This window comes from Eleginops maclovinus, chromosome 1, assembly GCF_036324505.1.
Source record: "Eleginops maclovinus isolate JMC-PN-2008 ecotype Puerto Natales chromosome 1, JC_Emac_rtc_rv5, whole genome shotgun sequence".
Lineage (NCBI taxonomy): Eukaryota > Metazoa > Chordata > Actinopteri > Perciformes > Eleginopidae > Eleginops > Eleginops maclovinus.
This window is the reverse complement of record NC_086349.1, coordinates 2,704,523-2,723,101: the sequence shown is the minus strand read 5'-3', so window position 1 is coordinate 2,723,101 and position 18,579 is coordinate 2,704,523. Positions and strand designations below refer to the sequence as shown.

General features: G+C 42.6%; 1 protein-coding gene across 1 annotated transcript; it reads left to right on the top strand.

The window, feature by feature from the left end:
* Positions 1-7,099: 7,099 nt before the first annotated feature.
* Positions 7,100-14,466, top strand: LOC134872244 (tumor necrosis factor receptor superfamily member 14-like). The gene is given in 6 exon segments (XM_063895460.1): positions 7,100-7,252; positions 9,323-9,405; positions 9,852-9,899; positions 9,902-9,976; positions 11,854-11,938; positions 12,279-14,466. Coding segments are annotated over 6 exon segments (552 nt in total). The 5' UTR covers positions 7,100-7,217; the 3' UTR covers positions 12,505-14,466.
* The last annotated feature ends 4,113 nt before the right edge of the window (positions 14,467-18,579 follow it).

The window sequence follows — 18,579 nt, the reverse complement described above, 5'->3', positions numbered from 1 at the left end:
TTCAAGTTTTCTATAGATTGTTAGGGAATATTTTGTGTAAGCTTGTAAATATTTAGCTCATTTGCATCTCTTCCCTCTGTCCTCCTCTGACCTGGCTCTACGGCCTTGCAGGTGCTATTATCTTCATTAAGGTGGGGCAGCCTGGGCTTTGGAAGCCTTGTTGTTCCCACAGTGGGTACAAGCTCAAGCTGACCTAAGGTTGGTTTTATTGTTTAGGGACAGCTAGCGCCAGTTTATCTGACCCACTATGCTCCGGTAAACACCTTATCTGTGACCTAGATGACAGTTTAAGTTAAACATATTGTCCAACCTTGTTTAGTCTGCTGCTCTGAGAATGTTGATTATCCATTTGGAACTAGTTAAAACCTATTGTCGAGATCTTCAGAATTGGTTTGGCAACCGCTGTGGCAGCTCGTGTGTACAGTAAATGTCTTGCCAATTCTCCGGCCGTAACTCCGAATAAACCCAACAGTGTGTTGCCATCAAGTTCCTGCTCTCCAGTGACTCTCTGTTTTGTCTCCATTGCTTCAGAAGTTTCCACCACATAGATAAAACAATGTTTTTAAAAAATGTTTTAAATGTTTTTCATTAGGAAAAGAGGGATTGATACTCAGATACAGATGTATGGGCAAAGGCTAAAACAAGTGTTCAGATTTGTAGGTACAGTATGTGGTTGGATGAGAAATTAACATGGAATGATCATATTACTAAAATAAACACTAAGTGTAAAAAGATATTTACAATGAGATGTTTGACAGGATCAGAATGGGGAGCCAGCAGATCGGCTATTCAAAATATTTATGTTTCACTGATTAGATCAGTATTAGATTACAGATGTATTGCATATGGTCCAGCTGCAAAAACCTCATTAAAAAGTTGGATGTAATACAAGCGCAAGCGTTGAGACTTTGCTGTGGTGCTTTCAAAACGTCACCTGTGTCAGCACTCCAGGTTGAAGTACGTGAAATGCCATTACACATTGGACGTAAACAGTTAAGGATGCATTATTGGGCAAACCTTCAAGGGCATTCAGAAGATCGTCATCTATCCAAGTACTTCTTCCATGTTGGGAGAGAGGAAAATGCAAACAGGAATGTTTTGCATGGATTAGTGAGAGAGAAGCTAAAGACATGAATGCAGTTGCACAGCCCTGCCGGACCCCTCTACACACTCTAAAAGGAGCACACAGCCCACCGTTGAAATTCAGCACACTCTCAATCTTATTGTACAACACTTTGATCTTAGCTATGAAACCAGCGCTGAACCCAAACTTCTAGTGAAGAAACTAGTGGGAGCATCCATCTCACTTATGTTTAGAAACCGGGACCTGACCAGTGCACCCTGAACTTTAACGTCCAGCAGGCTGGCTAGAGCCATCTTTTCTCTTTGAGGATTTCAATATATCCTCGATCTCCTGTGGACTCGCTTATTGTTTCTAGTTCCACTATATCACTCTCCAGGTCTTTCATAGATCTGATGTTGTCCTGTGTGACATTGAGGGTGTGCTGTTGACAGAGCATTCTTATCTCGGTCTTACCATGGTCCCACCACTGCCTAAGACTGCTAAACTCTCCCTTCCTCTGTCTAAAAACACTCCAGAAATAAATAAGGGCCTCTTTAAAATGTTTATCAAATGTTAAAACCGAATTAAAATGCCAATAAGCACTTCTCGGTAAAACATTTCTAATAAAAACATTACATAGAAGCAAAGAGTGGTCTGTAAAACCAGCAGGGAGTATACTGCACATTTTAAAAGTATTAAAATGATGCTTAAAGCAATACATGCGATCTAGTCTGGCTGATGAAATCCTATTCTCTCGGATGTGGGACCAGGTGTACTGCCTTTCGTCTGTGTGCATCCTTCTCCATACATCCACCAGGCCGTGGGAGTGGACCAGCTGCCTCAGAGCATGCTGGGATGCTGGATGCGGCTCTGCATGGTTGCGATCTAAAGATGCATTCTCCGTACAATTAAAATCCCCACCCAAGAATAAAAAATCCTCCGTGGCACAGCCGTTTAAAACATCATTCACTTTTTGTAAAAACAGCTTCCTCTCTGCACCGTTTGTTGGAGCATACACATTTATAAAAACAGCCGTAAAAAGGTCAAACCTTGCTTTTATTAAAAGCAACCTCCCCTTGATAAACTGCTCGACCTCCAGTGAGACAGGATTAAAAGACTTGGAGAGAAGGAAGCCCACCCCTCCACTGAGAGAGGTGCTGTGGCTTAAAATGACTTCCCCCTCCCACTCTTTTTTCCAGTCATTCTCGTTACCAACGTCGCTGTGCGTCTCCTGTAAAAAAAGCACGTCGACATGTTTTATTCTTGCTGTTTGATAAATTAAAGCCCTCTTTCTTAGCTCTCTGGCTCCATTGACGTTCAGGCTTCCCACTCTAAAAGTGTCCATTGTGAGTGAGGTAGTGCATACAACAATAAAAACAAATAAGTTAAATAAAACACACATAAGGGGTTTTAACCTCATTGCTGCTTATTTGTTTTCGTACTTTATGCACCAGTTTTTTTAGTCTCCAAGCTTCCTGTTCTGTGAAGACAGACTCCTCTTTTCGACTAAGATGGAACTTGGCCGAAGAACAAAAAACGACCAAATCAGGGAAATACTCTTCCACAACTACCCCATGCTGGTTCTTTGTCTGGAGTAGATAGAATAATTTCCGCTGTGTACATTTTTTCCTTTTGACTGTCACTGAACCCTATCACGTCACTGCCGTCTGACACACACTCATCCCCACTCTCATCTGTCTGCCCTTGCTCTCTTCCTTTCTTTCCCTCGCTCACCACTTTGCTGCTCTTTCTAAAAGTAGGTGCGTTGTTCCTCGTGCTTCTGCGTTTATTAGCAGTCTTTTTTTTTGTTGCTATTGCTGTTGCCACCTCTTCATCCTCCATCTCAGCAATCTCCACCTGCTCACCCCATGTTTTCCTCTCCTCTCCTGTTTTCACCATATTTTCCTCCTGTGTTTGGCAGACTTCACCCGTCTCTACCATTTTTTCGATTATCTCAGTTTTTTCTTGTGTTTTTTTCACCATTTTTATTTTATTTTTTTCTTTTTCTCCCCCCACCTGATTTTCTTCACCTCTACACAAAACCACAACCTCCCTTTCGTGAACATCCTTTTACTTCAGATTCTGCATCTACACTGATGAGTATTCAACACACAAGTTCTCAATCCAGACAGGACATTGTTCTAGAAATTGCACAGATGATAAGTAGGTTACAGTCTGATATTAACGTCAGTCTCTTATGGGTTCCTGCTCATTTAGGAGTCAGAGTAAATGAGCAAGCAGCTAACAATGCTAAGAAAGCATGTGAGTCATCTGAAGTCACCATGAATATAAGTTGTAGTAAGGCTGAAATTAAGACCATTGTCAAGGTCAAGTCTATGAGGAAATGGCAAAATGATTGGAGCAATGCTATCACCGGGAGGAAGTACTATAGTGTACAAAGGTATGTTGTTGAAGCAAGGTCAACATCTAGAACTACGCAAGAGGAAAACATAATCTCTAGGATGAGATTTGGGCATACTGGGTTAAGTAGTACTGGTAATTGTTGTGTATGTAACAGTGCACAGAATGTGGAACATGTAGTAGAATTGTGCTCAATTTGTCCAGCAGAGACAGCAACTCATCCAGGAGCTGGAGTCAGAAAGTGAGCCTTTAAACATAAATCCTGCAGAAAAAATCAAGTGAGGTTTGCTTCAGTTTATTGTTTGATTTCTTGAGAAGAACAGGTCTGATCAGTCAAATTTATCATTTATATTAAACAGTCTTTTTATTATTATTATTTCTTATCTATTTTAATTGATTTGTGTTATTATTTAGTTTGTTTTGGTATTACTAGTATCAGAGTTCAGAGGGAGCTGAAGGAGAAGATACAGCAGGGTAAAGACCAGTGGCGGCTGGTGAACATTTTTTTTGGGGGGGGCGCAGTTGGGCGGCACGGTTTAAATAGCACTTTTTTAGAGGTTTAGCTTAAGACAGTTGGTTAGGTGGCTGCGGCCACATTCGTGCTTCTTACATTTTTGTGTGAAGTGCTTTAGATCCTTCATCCCGGTTGTAGTCCAAAGTGTTTCAGTCCCAGGACTTTGAAAGGGAAACAAAAAAAGGCATTGCTCACTGTACAACCAGCTAACCAATTCCGCTTAGCATACAAGTTTGAGGAGAAAGTCCGAGTGTAGGTTCTCCCGCGATCAGTGGTCGTCTGTTGAATGTTTAAATCCGGACGCTCGGGTCCCAAGTCTTTCAATTTCTTCTTTTCGACATCTGATAGTCGATGAAACGGTGTTTTAAGTAGAGCTTGCACGGAGTTCTCAGCCATCGATGTCGCCATATTCACTCAATCTAAGTTTCAGCTAGCTACGGTGCTGCTCTTTACGCTTGTGGTTAGGGAATGATAACGATGCTGATTCGCCGAAATAGTCCAATCGCGTATCTAAGAATGTCACATTGAACTAAGAAACAATGCCATTGGCTATGGGCGCAAAGATTTGCGCCCACAGATCTAAGTTTCATCCTCCAATGAAAAGCCATCCTTGCTAAAATGACTGAGAAAAGTATAAGCTCTCCCATAGACTCCCATGTTATCGGCGCCCACGGACGGTAGCCGACCTGCCTATTCTCAGAAAAGGCGAATGGCAATATATTATGTCCGGACACATTTTAGCGGTTCTTGACAGTGGTCTCCCATACACATTTAACCCATAAACACGGTACATTTCTTATTTCAATTATGTTGTATATATAACGTTTTTTAACTCAAAAAGTCAGGGTGGGCGGCGCCCAAGCGCCCACTATTGACGCACCGCCACTGGTAAAGACAGCTACAGGAGGAAGCTGGAGCACAAACTCCAGCAGAACAACCTGAAGGACGTGTGGAGTGGCATGAGGAGCATCACTGGCTACAAACAACCTGGTAGCCAGAAAATAGAGGGTGGGCTTGACTGGGCCAACGAGCTGAATCTGTTCTTCAATAGATTCGATGAGAGGGCTCCGGTCTACCCCTCCCCCAGATCCTCTACAACCATCCCCCTTAGAACCTCCAGCCCTGCTGTCCTCCCTCCCACACCGTCCCTCCACAGCTACACCGTACCTGCTCTTTCTCCCCCACCATTACCATTACCTCACCCCTCCCCCATCAACATCAACACAACACAGACTCTTTCTGCCCCCACACATGGCACACCGACCTTCACAGCAGAGCAGGTGAGGAATGTGCTGTGCAGGCTCCGCCCAGGCAAGGCTGCAGGTCCCGACGGCGTCAGCCCGAGGGTCCTCAAAACATGTGCTGCCCAGCTGAGTGGAGTCCTGCAGTACATCTTTAACCTGAGTCTGAGTCTGGAGAGGGTCCCTGTGCTGTGGAAAACTTCCTGCCTGGTTCCGGTACCGAAGAAGGCGCGTCCCAGCACCTCCAACGACTACAGACCGGTGGCGCTGACGTCCCACCTGATGAAGTCCCTGGAGAGGCTGGTCCTGTCACTTCTTCGGCCCCTGGTTAGTTCCTCGCTGGACCCTCTGCAGTTTGCCTACCAGCCGAAGCTAGGAGTGGAAGACGCCATCATCTTCCTGCTTCACCGTGCCTACGCCCACTTGGACAGACCCGGTAGCACTGTGAGAATCATGTTCTTCGACTTCTCCAGTGCGTTCAACACCATTCGGCCTGACCTGCTGGGGAGTAAGCTGACGGCGATGCAGGTGGACTCCTCCCTGGTTTCCTGGATCACGGACTATTTGACGGGTCGACCACAGTTTGTCAGACTGCAGGACTGTGTGTCTGACACTGTGGTCAGCAGCACAGGGGCTCCACAGGGAACCGTTCTGTCTCCCTTCCTGTTCACCCTGTACACCTCAGACTTTCAGTTCCACTCGGAGTCCTGCCATCTGCAGAAGTTTTCAGACGATTCTGCAGTTGTTGGTTGTGTCAGCGAGGGAAATGATGAGGAGCACAGGGGCGTCGTGGACTCCTTCGTTGAGTGGTGTGAGCTCAACCACCTGCAGCTCAACACCGCCAAGACAAAGGAGTTGGTGGTGGATTTCCGCAGGAGGAAATCTACACCCACACCCATTTCCATCAAGGGGGTGACTGCCGACATTGTTCAGGACTACAAATACCTGGGTGTTCACCTGGACAATAAACTGGACTGGGCCAAGAACACTGAGGCTGTGTATAAGAAGGGCCAGAGCCGACTCTACTTCCTGCGGAGGCTCCGGTCCTTCAACGTCTGTAACACCATGCTGAAGATGTTCTACCAGTCGGTGGTAGCCAGTGCCATCTTCTTTGGTGTTGCGTGCTGGGGAAGCAGGTTGAGGTCAGCAGACGCCAACAAGATCAGCAGGATCGTCAGGAAGGCTGGCTCCGTCCTGGGGGTCCAGCTGGACTCTTTGCTGGTGGTGTCTGAGAGGGGGATGCTGCGCAAGCTGCGTAGTATCATGGACAACAACGCTCACCCTCTCCACCAGGTGCTGACCTCATACAGAAGCACCTTCAGCAATAGACTCATTCCACCCCGGTGTACCACAGAACGCCACAGGAAGTCCTTTCTTCCTGTGGCCATCAGACTCTTTAACTCATCCACCTCAGGTCGTTAGAGAAACATTGGAGACTCAGTGACACTTTACTTCATCGCAATGCTGTCATTTCACTTTACTTTCACTTTCACATGTCACTTTATTCACATGTCACTTTATTTAGTATTTAGTATTTAGTATTCAGCTTAGTTTTATTAGTTATCTTATTACTGTACTGCCATTTGCACTATACGTATTGTTGTATATATACCTACGTAGTTACTGTAACTATTTCACTATTTCATATTTACAAAGCTGCTCTTATTGTTGATACATTTAGTTTATATTTAGTTATACTTAGTTTATACTTAGTTATTTTAGTTTATATTTAGTAAATTAGTGTATATTTAGTAGTTTAGTTATATTGAGTGTATATTTCTCCTTCCTTCTTTGTATTGAACTGTTGCACCTCAATTTCCCTCGGGATAAATAAAGCTTCTTGAATCTTGAATCTTGAATCCAGACTCACACTCCATATCGGTAGGTGGCGGTAATGCTTCCAAACGTTGTTGGCCAACCGCCAAGAAGAAGAAGAGGAAGAAGAGGAAGAAGAAGAAGAGTCATGGGGGTTTCCAGAGTTGCCGTGCTAGTAGGCTAATTGTTCAATTTTAAATGTTTGCTTTAGTTTTTAACAGCCATGCGTTATGAGGCTCACCGTGTTTGTGATCTTCGGTGAGTATCTTACAGGGTTCAAATTATGGAGCGAAAATTCAGATCGCAACGGCTTCTTTTCCGTTTACTTGTTCCAGTTTAACCTGTGGCCTATCAACTGAGGGATCGTGTACTTTGAGGAGTCATTTTAGATTAGTTTTTGATTTAAAATAAAAAGGATTACAAAGGAAATGTTTATTGTTCCTGTTTTTTATTGTAGCCCATGGAAGAATCCCACTTAAAAAACAACACTGTGTAATATTTTCACACCAGACCAACATTACATGTTTCATCTCGGGTGCACCAAACTTTGGGAATCCCTGCTGTAGCTGAACATAGGGAGAGGAGTGTCAGTATGTGTCGCGCTAATACGATCATGACAGCAGGAAAATAAGCTGCATTTATTCTGCAAACACAAAGGCTGAATGCAGAATTTGCGTATATAGCTCTCGTATAGAGTGGTTCTACAAGCAAGTCAGTGCATTCATTGGGTGGTATCAGAGAGTTACAAGGGTCTGTAAATGCAATGAAAACGATTGGTCACAGCAATTCATTTATATTAAAAATGTCATTTTCTAAATACTTCAGTACAAAGGATATATTTCATAAATTAAGTGATATATGTGTACACATATAAGTCATTGGTCAAAACAGGGCTACATTTGATTGAATTATAAAAGGTATATGTGGTAAAATGAAGAGCCGTTTGGCAGCCGAAAGACTCGGCTCTTCTTGGTAAGCCGAGCCAAATGATCCGGCTCACCAAAAAGAGCCGGAATTCCCATCACTGGCAGTGACAGTACATATTCGATTATAGTGTAGTAACGTTGCTTCTGGATTTTTCGGCCGTGGCCGGATAATAACGTTTTTTGTTGTTTTTGTACTTTATTGAACAGTTATATCAATACATTATAACAAGGCACATACACATAGAGTTCCATTCCCAAGTGGACCTCTGAGCAGTGGGCGCATAATGGATTTTATGAACTAAACGAGAGGCACGCACGCTTAAAGGTCCCCTATTATGCTTTTCCGGTTATAACCCGTCCTTTCCTGTGTTATGTTGCTTTTATGTAAAGTCTCAAACCCTCTGAACAGTAAAACCTGTAGCGAGTAAAACTCTAAAGCAGAAAAGACGTGTCTATGCTGCCCTCAAGCGCTTCGTTTGTGTTCTGTGGGCTATTGACGTCACTAAATCAGACCAATCGCCAAGTTGGCACGGCCATAGCTATAGACCAATAGGCACACCCTCTGCCACAACATCACAAACATTGTGATGCCACACATCTGGTGGTTAAAAGTAGAAGTAGAGTATATTTAGAAAATACTTAGAAAAAGTACAGTATTCACCTCTGAAATGTAGAGTAGAAGTTTAAAGTGACATTAAATGGAAATACTCAAGTGAAGTACAAAAAGAAAAAACGTACTTAAGTCCAATACTTGAGTAAATGTACTTTCCACCACTGCCTGGTACTTATAGTACAGCAAGATGTTTAGACAAAAGAACTTTTTTTTTTTTTTTTATTGTACAAAATATTCAATAACTTCATTTATAGACGGAGTTTGCTAATCACAGGACAATGGGTCCCTGCTGCGCACCATACTGCATACTAGTAAAGTTATTCAATATTTTGAATATAATATAAGCAAACTCACCAAAATGATATCTACAAAACATTAATGTTCTTCAGCCTGCAGGAAACCCTTGGTGTGTGAAATATTGTTGTTGTAATACACTGTATGAAAATAGTGTGCTGTAAGTATTCACCAAAAGGATTATTATGTATTACATATTGGTGTCGTCCAACCAGCAGCATAGCACTGATGAGTGGAATGACTTTCACTGCACTGTAAAATTGGGATGCTATTATTAATATTTTTAAAGAAATATTCGCCAAAATGATTCAAAGGGTTGTTTGTACAACAGTATTTGGTGTATCATAAAAAGTAAAAGGACAAAAGTATCAAAACTCAAACGAGTCAGTGCATTAACATGTATTAACCAGAGACTGTAAATATAAAGGTATCATTTCAAAGGAAAGGATGCATTGCAAAGTACTAACTGGCTCATCACTGCTGTTTCTTCAACAGCGTCCTTCTTGGCAGCAGGGCTCTGCTGTCTTCCAAGGAATATTCTACAACCACTGGGCAATGTTGTCCCATGTGCAGCAAAGGTTAGTTGTATCTCTGTCCATCATCTCACTCAGGCATTGACTTTAATGAAAATGCTCATTATTTTATATATTTTGGTTTAATAGGATATTGTGTAAGTTTCAGGAGAAACTTACACAAACTAGGCAATGTCCAAAAAAACACCATCATCAAAAGTAATGTTTGGGGGCACCTAAATGAAACAGTTGGTGTTAAATGTGAATTGGGGCACTGGACAGAGACACAGCTCTGGATATATATGTATTTAATCATCAGAAGTCAGTGCATTTTAAATGGTGAATTTAACTGGGAATCAACGCTGAAGTTGCCTTTCCTCTCTGAAGTGGTCCAAGAAAGACCTGAAATGGGATTAACAGATTGTTACTGACTCTTATCTTCTTTCTGTGGATGTAATTTGCCTTCACGTGTTGATGTAGAGATGCTGACTGTGTGTTTGTGTGTTGAACAGGGACCGTTGTTCAGACAGATTGCACGTCACTTTCAGGCCCACTTTGCACCCCTGTGAGAGCGGGACTTATATGAACGAACCCAACGGACTGAATAAGTGTTTCACATGCACCTCTTGTGACTCCAGTATGTCTATAATGTGTTGTTGTGATGTCTTTGTAATGTTTTTTGACAATGGCAGTGAATATCTTGGTTAGATAAAACCAGTTATTGGACATTTCTCACTTTGTTATGGCACTTTGTACAAAAGGAGTTACCAATTAAGATTAACATCACTTTATTAATCCCTGTGGGGAAATTCAGGATTTGATCAGTATTGATAATGGAAATATTCCTAATTTGCAACACTGGTGGAGATTTAATAATTACCCCAAATATGTATCAACAAGATGCCAACTGTTCCAAACGTAAACACATGTGCAGATAAACATCTGTATGCATATGTCTACTTCTATGCACAGTACATGAGGGAAATACTTCAGGGATCTTCACATGTGGAGAGGGGAGAAGGGGTGGGGGGGGTTATAGTAAATTTAGTCACAAAGAAGCTGCTATAATGGTTATGCAAGGGTGAAGAGAGTTCTACGTGTTAGTTAAAAGTTATATCTAACATAGACTAATAATAAAAGATATAAACTCCATCGGAATAAGTCCATTAAATGCATCATTACACTGTATTTCCACAAACTGTCTCTCAATGATAATGACTGAACTGAAACCACAAAAGATGGCTTTTTCACTCCAACCATTTGTCTAAAGAGGCAATTGCCTACGAGGTCTCTAAGTAATTCTTCTAACTTACTCAGGACACGCTGACAAGATTTTCAAACTACTTATGGTTCGCATACCCATGTGATGGAAATATAAGAAAAATAAAAAACGGGCAAAGGCTCTTTGTGACCTGCGCGCAGCATCTCACGCTAAATCACTCGATGAGATATATCCCCGCTCGTCGCTCGTGATAGTTGGGACGTGATCGAGGGTCGTTGTTGTGCTCGAAGTCACGCTTGGTCGGAGGTTGTTCGCTACGGCTCGTTGTGTGAGCAGTATGGCCCAACACCCACCCCCCCCAGCGGGGTGATACATGGTGACGCGTAGTTGAACCCGGGGAGGGCGGCCGGCCCGTGTCTCTCGCGCCTGTGCCTCCTTCGCACGTAGTGTGAGAGACGCGCCTGAGACAGTATTACATGATAACTCACAGCGCATGCGCGCGGCTGGACGCGCTTAACCTGGTCTTACTCATATATCCAGCGGGAGGCCGTGATGGGGGTTGCTTTGTAGGGGTTGATGGGCGGCGTGGGGGTGTGGCGGGGAGAATGCGCCCAAATGGTCCCCAGTTCCAGTCCTGACTGGACCCACACGACCGCGGTGTATATGGAGAGTCTTGGGAGAGGTGCCATTTGCCCTCCTGGGCACTGCTGCACTGAACCCCCTGGGGGGGGGAGAAAGGGCGGGAACCTGGGAACACAGGTTGGCAGCCCCTTCGCTCTGCCCCCTCTTCATTAGTGCCTGTCTATAGGTGTGTGTATTTTTGGTGTGTGTGTTTGTTTGTGTGTTTGTAAACTAACACCAGAGTGCACAACCAAATTTCCCCTTGGGGGTTAATAAAAGTTGATCTTAATCTAAATCTGATTTTTACATAGCAGCATGTATCAGACAAACATTATATCAAATACATCACAAGATCACACTTTTACTGGACTAGAACCTGATGTGCAGAAGCTCATGTCAGGCAGTAAACCGGAACCTCTCCCAGTTTCTTAACGGGTCCTTCTGCTTTCACACGAGGGTTTCTGAAACACGGATATGATGACCCCTTGACGCCTCAGTAACCATCCTGAAAGATAACCCTTAAATGACTCGTATATTAAAACTATGACTTGAGATCAACTGGTCTGCTCTCCTGCAGTGTGCATGTAAAACACTGAATGAAGACACAGATGTGATGAAGGGTCATTACTGGCTGCTGTGTAACTAATCTCTCCTGTGTCCGTGTCTCTAAGGAACCAGCAGGGCGGATACACAGTGTGAGCGTTGTCAGTCTGGCTTTTTTTCAGAGCATGGGGTGAATTGCACGGAGTGGACAATGTAAGTCTGTGTTTGTTCTGGTGTTACTTAAACAAGTAGGGCTCCTCCTGCCCTGTATCAGGACCTGACCACTATGTTTGTGTAATAACTGGACTGCTGAAAATAAATTCTGTGGCTTTATCTGAGTGTGTGATGGATGAATCCTTCCCATCCGCAGGATAGATGTCACAAAACATAAATCACTTTCAATAGACTTTTTGGAAATGGTTTGTTTTAATATTGATTGTTTTGGATGTGTGTATAATTACCTTTTAGTACTTTTAGCGTAATAGTGGTAAAAAGAAGTTTAATTTTAAACACACAAAGTACTGAAGTTACTTTCACTTCTCTTTTCTGACAGATGCTCAGAAGCCCAGAGGAAGCTGGAAGAAGGAAGCGGGATCAGTGACGTTGTTTGTGGAAGTTCTTCAAGACAACATTTCAGTTACATACCAACATCATTGTTTGCATTAATAGTTGTTGTTGTTGTTGTTGTGCTTTTCATTAGAGCAGGGTTTCCCCCAGAAAATGTGTTAGTCAAGGTGGTGACCGGGGGGGGGGTGAAGTCGGCCGGCTACGTCGCATGAAGAAGCCGGCGATTTTGGGCTGAGTTTTTCGATCCGACAGGTTGTCAGCCATCCAAATAGTAGATTCGACAGGTTGTCAGCTATCCAAATAGTAGTCTTTCCGAAAAATGCTGGTTTTGAAGGATGTTGGTCGAACGATGATAGCACAATGACATATACCACTAGATGCCGCTGTTCGGACGCATCACGCGATTCAGAGGCATATTTGGAGGCATAGCCCCACATTTTAAAACGTTTCTTTTATTTGTTTTTTGTTTTTTATTTTAAAATGCGTTCTGCAGAGAAGATAGACTGTCAGTCACGGTTTGGAATGAAAGGTAGAAAACATGAAAGAGTAAAACGGCGAATATCGCTATAGGCCTATATCTATAGAATTTTTTTTTTTTTTTCTGGAGACGTGACGTTAGTCAAGGCGGCAACCCCGTGTTGTTAAGGCGGCCGCCTTAACAGGAAAGCGCTGTGGGAAACCCTGTTAGAGGTTAGTGCTTGTTTTCCACCCCTCCATACTAGTTTCTCACATCATTCCCTGCCATTCTTTTTTCCTGTTACTTTGAGTGAATGGACATTAACTCTAAACATCCTCTTTTTCAACTGACCCTTTCAGCTGGGTCTGTGGCAGGGGCCAGCTGCTGCATCTCCAGATCAGAAAGAAATGGCTAAATGTACTTTGCAATATCAAAGAAACAGTCCACACCATTGCTGTTGCCTATAAGAGTCGGCCCACCGGCGCCTGCAAGCTCCTCTAACTCTCTGCCTGGCTCTTTCCATGCTTATCCTGAGATAAGCTTGTCTGCCAATATGTGAGTCTCGACATCCCATAATGAGACAATAAAACAATAGCTTTGAAGGAGAACTGCAGCATAAATGAGATTTCTCACCAGACAAGAAAGTGATGAACTTTTAATGAATGGATTCTGAATGATGCTTCTTTGGAGAGGCAGCTTTTTTAAGGGAAGGTGGATTAGTGATGTGGACAGGTAGCGATCACTAGCAAATCAACATCTGCGTGAGGAGATGATGATTCTGAGGAATCCCTTGAGAGCACATGCCTTGGTGAGACATCTTCCTTATGCTATTGTTAGAACCAGAAATACACAAATATACAGTTGTACAGCACTGTGCAAACAATAGATTTTGTTCTGATGCTTCTCCTATTCAGGCACAGACACAGAGGGAACATTAAACCAAAGTCCTGTTGGACGTGTCCTTTTTTATAAAAGCTTTTTGTAATATACATGCTGTCCAACAAAGTGCCAACCTCTCAATTAATTTTTTAATAACTAATCATTCCTTCTGATTGACTAACCCATCTGAATCTTGAGTGTGCCACATTGATTGAACACGTGTCATTGTCAGCTGTCTACAGCCGTGGCCAAAGGTTTTGAGAATGACACAAATACTAATTTTCACAAAGTCTGCTGTCTCCGTTTTAAGGATGAAGAATGTTATGAAGGCTGATCAGATGAATTGCAATTAATTCCGAAGGCCCTCTTTGCTATGAAAATGAACTCAGTCTTCATAAAGGACAGAGGTTCAATTGTTCTGAAGAAGGCTTCAGGGTGCCCAAGAAAGTCCAGCAAACACCAGGACCATCTCATAAAGTGGATTCAGTGCAGGATCAGGGCACCATTTGATTTAGTTCTGATGCTACTCTTATTCATGCATGTGCACACAGAGGGAGAATTAAACCAAAGAGCTTTTGTCTTTGTATAAAGTGGTTTTTTTTTTATAGATGCTTTTTTTTATGTCGATACATGTTGTACATACAGAGTTTTAGCATCTAACCTCTGCTTAACAGGAAATGAAACATCTTTCTATTTTTACTAGCTTATGGATCTATTGTGTTGTGTGAATGTAAATTAAGTTGCTCTAATCCATATCCTTTTTCTGTTTGTATTATCAAGTATTTTTTTAATAACTAATCATTCCTATTGATTGAATAAAGACCCATCAGAATCTCAAGTGTTTCATTGTCAGCTCTCTGTCGACAAAAAGGTCTGGGATCAAAAGTTATTCTTATTTTATCTTGTATATCTGTGGTTTGATCTCTTCAGTAAAATAACTGAGTTGAAGTGGTCTCAAATTGTCCAACACAGTTAGTTTTTTTAATAGCTATTCTCTAAATTCTATTTTGTATCTCAATCACATTAATGACGAAGCTAATGAGTGTTGACAAGGTTTTGGACTGCTAGCCTCTGACTGTTCTGGATCAGTGTCCTGACGACATCCATGTCCTTCTGACAGTCGGACTGAAGGATTTCCATCATCCCTAAGATTAGCTCTTACCTCTGTGTTCCTCACATTTTTCTTTTTACTAAGCAGTGGCAAGGAGAACGGTCCTGGTGGTATCAACACTACCAATAAATCAACCAGGCCCAATAACTGAAAATACATTAAGACAGACACATTTTTCTGTCTTAATGTATGCAATTTCCACTTTATAATATTATAACTGTTACACTCATCAGAAATAGAAACGTTATGATAGATTGCAAACGTACAAGTCAGAAATCTATAATTAACCTCATCACACTCACATTGCTGAACTGTCTTTACCGCTCCTTAGGTGGTAACTAAAAAACACAGTGGTACTCATTAGAAGAGGCCCTTAAGGTTGAGGTACCCCTACTTGATAATATATTTCATAGCATATATTCAAGAGCAAAATATCACGTAGCCTCTATAAGGGCTGAGAACAATACTGAAGTGACAAGTGTTTGATACTCTTTCCAAAGTATGCTATGAATAAACACCAAGGTAAAAGGACATCATTTTGGAGTTAATATTATTTTATTAGTTTTCTGTTTGTTTATCTCTACCTTGTTTGTTCCCCTCCCTCCCGACCAGTGGGTGGCAGTAAGTCATCCAAGAGCTGTGAAGAAAAAGAAGAAGAAGAAGAAGTTTATGAAGCGGCAGATACGGGGAGCTTTTTTAGGAAAATGGCGGGGGCTTTGAAAGAAAAACAACTCGTTGAACACGTTTATGCTACACTGCAGGTAACAAAGAAGTGAAAATATTGAGGAAACATTTAAAATTAATATCAATGAGAGCTTTCTCAAAGTTTGGTTACTTTTGTTTATTCTCAAAATGCTAATAGTTAACGTTAACTGTTATGTTTAGCTCACTAAACGTTCCTACGTGATTCGTTCCCACTTGAAAGGAAAACATCCGAGTCAGAATAACAACATGTTTAATCTGCTATCCAGCCCCGGGTTGTATACCCGAAGGTATTCAACAAACATCTATCGTTTCAAATGACTGCTTTTGGGGGTTTAGAGACTTCTCTAGATACATTGTTGATTTACTCTTTGGATTTTAAGAATGGATATCTGGAGTGTTGGAAGTGAGTACACATATCCTTTATTTAAGTAAAGGTACAAATACTATGGTCTTAAAATACTCTATTACAAGTACAAGGCTTATTACTGAAGTCAAAGCACATAGTATTGGCATCAACATAAACTTCATCTAAAAGTACAACATGACTAAATATAGTTCAAAAGAAAAAGTACTCGTTATGTAGAAAGGATCATTTCACAGTTCTCAAAATACTGTGTAATATGCAGTACAGTACTGCCCTGTACCATTCCAGCCAATCATTAGTTTTTGTTCCCATACACCTTAACTGTGAGGTTCAATAACAAATTTAGTGGAGTCAAAAAATGACTTAATTTGGTTTTATTTGTGGGCTGAAGATTTTGTGACATGTGTCACTGGGAGGCTCGCAGATGTCATCTGTACCTTCCATAAACTCCGTATCGAGAGCGTTGTGTGTGCCAAGTCACTTGTTTCCTTAATGGTATTGTCCCAAGTTATGCTTTTCAGAGGGATCCGGCCATACTTTTGTGGAATGTCCCCACAGAAGGGGAGAGGTAGTGTATCGCTGCGTCATGTTGTGTGCCTGCGCAAAGTGAAATTTGATTGACATGCGAGAGATGTACATATAAGAAGAGAGAAGTAGATGTAATAGAAAGTGTACTCAAACGACTGTGGTAGATTATCAGAGGGTTAGTGAGGAGTCATGACTATCTCTCTAATGTGCTAAAATTGTAAAAAAGAACTAGTAAATTTATTCAATTCTACAAGTTGCATTCAAAGTAGATTCTACTAAACTACAAATTGCACATAAGTGTAACAGTAATGTCATAGTCTTAAGTTGTGTGAGTGCAAGTGTGGGGGTACACAGGGGCCATGCTGGTTGTAAAGTCTGACCGCTGCAAGAAGGATGGACCTCAAGTAACATTCTGTACATGATCACATGTATAACAGTGAATCAGGGCTACTGTAATGTTATAGTGTAAGGTACAGTTATATTAGAGTAGAGCAAGATGGCGCCGAGGATGGCTGCCGTGTCTCGAGCTCCTCAACAACTCCACATTTTAGTGTTTTTATTGTTTTACTTTGTTGGTTGTTTTTAACTTTTTTTGCAACATGCAAACCGCCCAAGCGAGCCCTATCATCCAATATGATAGAGAACAACTTTTACACCTCAGGTCGCTGGTGGACAGCAATAATCCACGACGACCTGCAAACAATGGAGAGTCTCCGTGTTTACCTGCTGGAGCTCTACCTGTGGAGCGCAGGAGGAAGAGACCACGAGGTTCCCGGGCCGGGGTCCTGGTCAGGCTGAGGAAACGTGAAAACAGGCCTCCTCTACCGAGTTTACTTCTGGCAAATGTCCAATCCCTGGATAATAAGCTGGACGAACTCCGTAGCAGGGTGGCATTTCAACGGGACATTAAGACCTGTAATGTTTTGGTTTTCACGGAGACTTGGCTCGACCCCACGATACCGGACGCCGCCATTGCTCCACACGGATTCTCCATTCATCGCCAGGACCGGACAATAAACTCAGGGAAGAGCAAGGGAGGAGGTGTCTGCTTCATGATCAACAACAACTGGTGCTCAGATGTGGAGATCATTTCTTCGGACTGTTCTCCCAGCCTAGAGCACATCATGATCGGATGCCGGCCTTTTTATCTGCCGAGGGAGTTCACATCTGTTGTTCTAACAGCAGTGTATGTTCCGCCGCACGCTGACAACAACACAGCGCTGGAGGAGCTGTATGGGATTATCGACAGGACAGAGACTTCTCGGCCAGAGGCCGCATTTATTGTGGCCGGGGATTTTAACAGAGCCAACATGAAGAAAGTCCTGCCGAAATACTATCAGCACGTCAGCTGCCCCACGCGCGGTGGAAATACACTGGACCATGTTTACACTCCTTTCCGGCATGGATATAAAGCCCTCCCCCGCCCCCCCTTCGGCAAGTCAGACCACATATCTCTTCTTCTGCTCCCTGTTTACCGGCAGAGACTGAAGAGGGACCGACCTGTGACAAGGACAGTGCAGCGTTGGTCGAGCAGTCTGACTCTGCTCTCCGCCACTGCTTTGGCATCACGGAGTGGTGTGTGTTTGAGGAGCAGGCCCCGTCGCGTTCAGGTAGGCATGGTAGCAATTGCCTAGGGCCCCCGAGTAGGAGGAGGCCCCCCAAAGACGACAGGTTAAGTTTTTTTTTTTTTTTTTTTTTTTTTTTTTTAAAAAATTCAAAGAAAAGTCTGATACAAATGCAACATGAATCAAACAACATGCATACCAATAAGACAGGTCATGAAATTCACAGCAATGACGATTTTAAATAGTTCATAATAATAAGCAGTCATCTGTATATGAAGGGCTCTGCTGCGACTGCGGGGGCAGCAACAGCGCCTCCCTAGGCATGCGATGTCCGAAAAGCGCAACGAACATTGTAGTCGAAATACCCCAGCTCGAGGGGGCCCCCCTTTCCCATGCATTAGCGCGACAGCGTCAAATTTGCAAGTGGGAAAAGTGAAAAAATTAAATAAAGCGAAAAAAAAATTATCTCTCCGGCAAACCACCCAAAAAAGAAAGAAGAAAAGGAAGAGGACAGAAAAGAAAACAAGACACCGGTAAGAAAAAATATACACAATCAACATGGAAAATTGTGCCAGGCAGGGTATTACCATATTTTGCTGAGTAGCGAGGTTGTAACGACGACTAGCTAGGAAACCGGGGTTTTTGGCATGCTAGCAGGGCTAACCAAACTTAAACTGC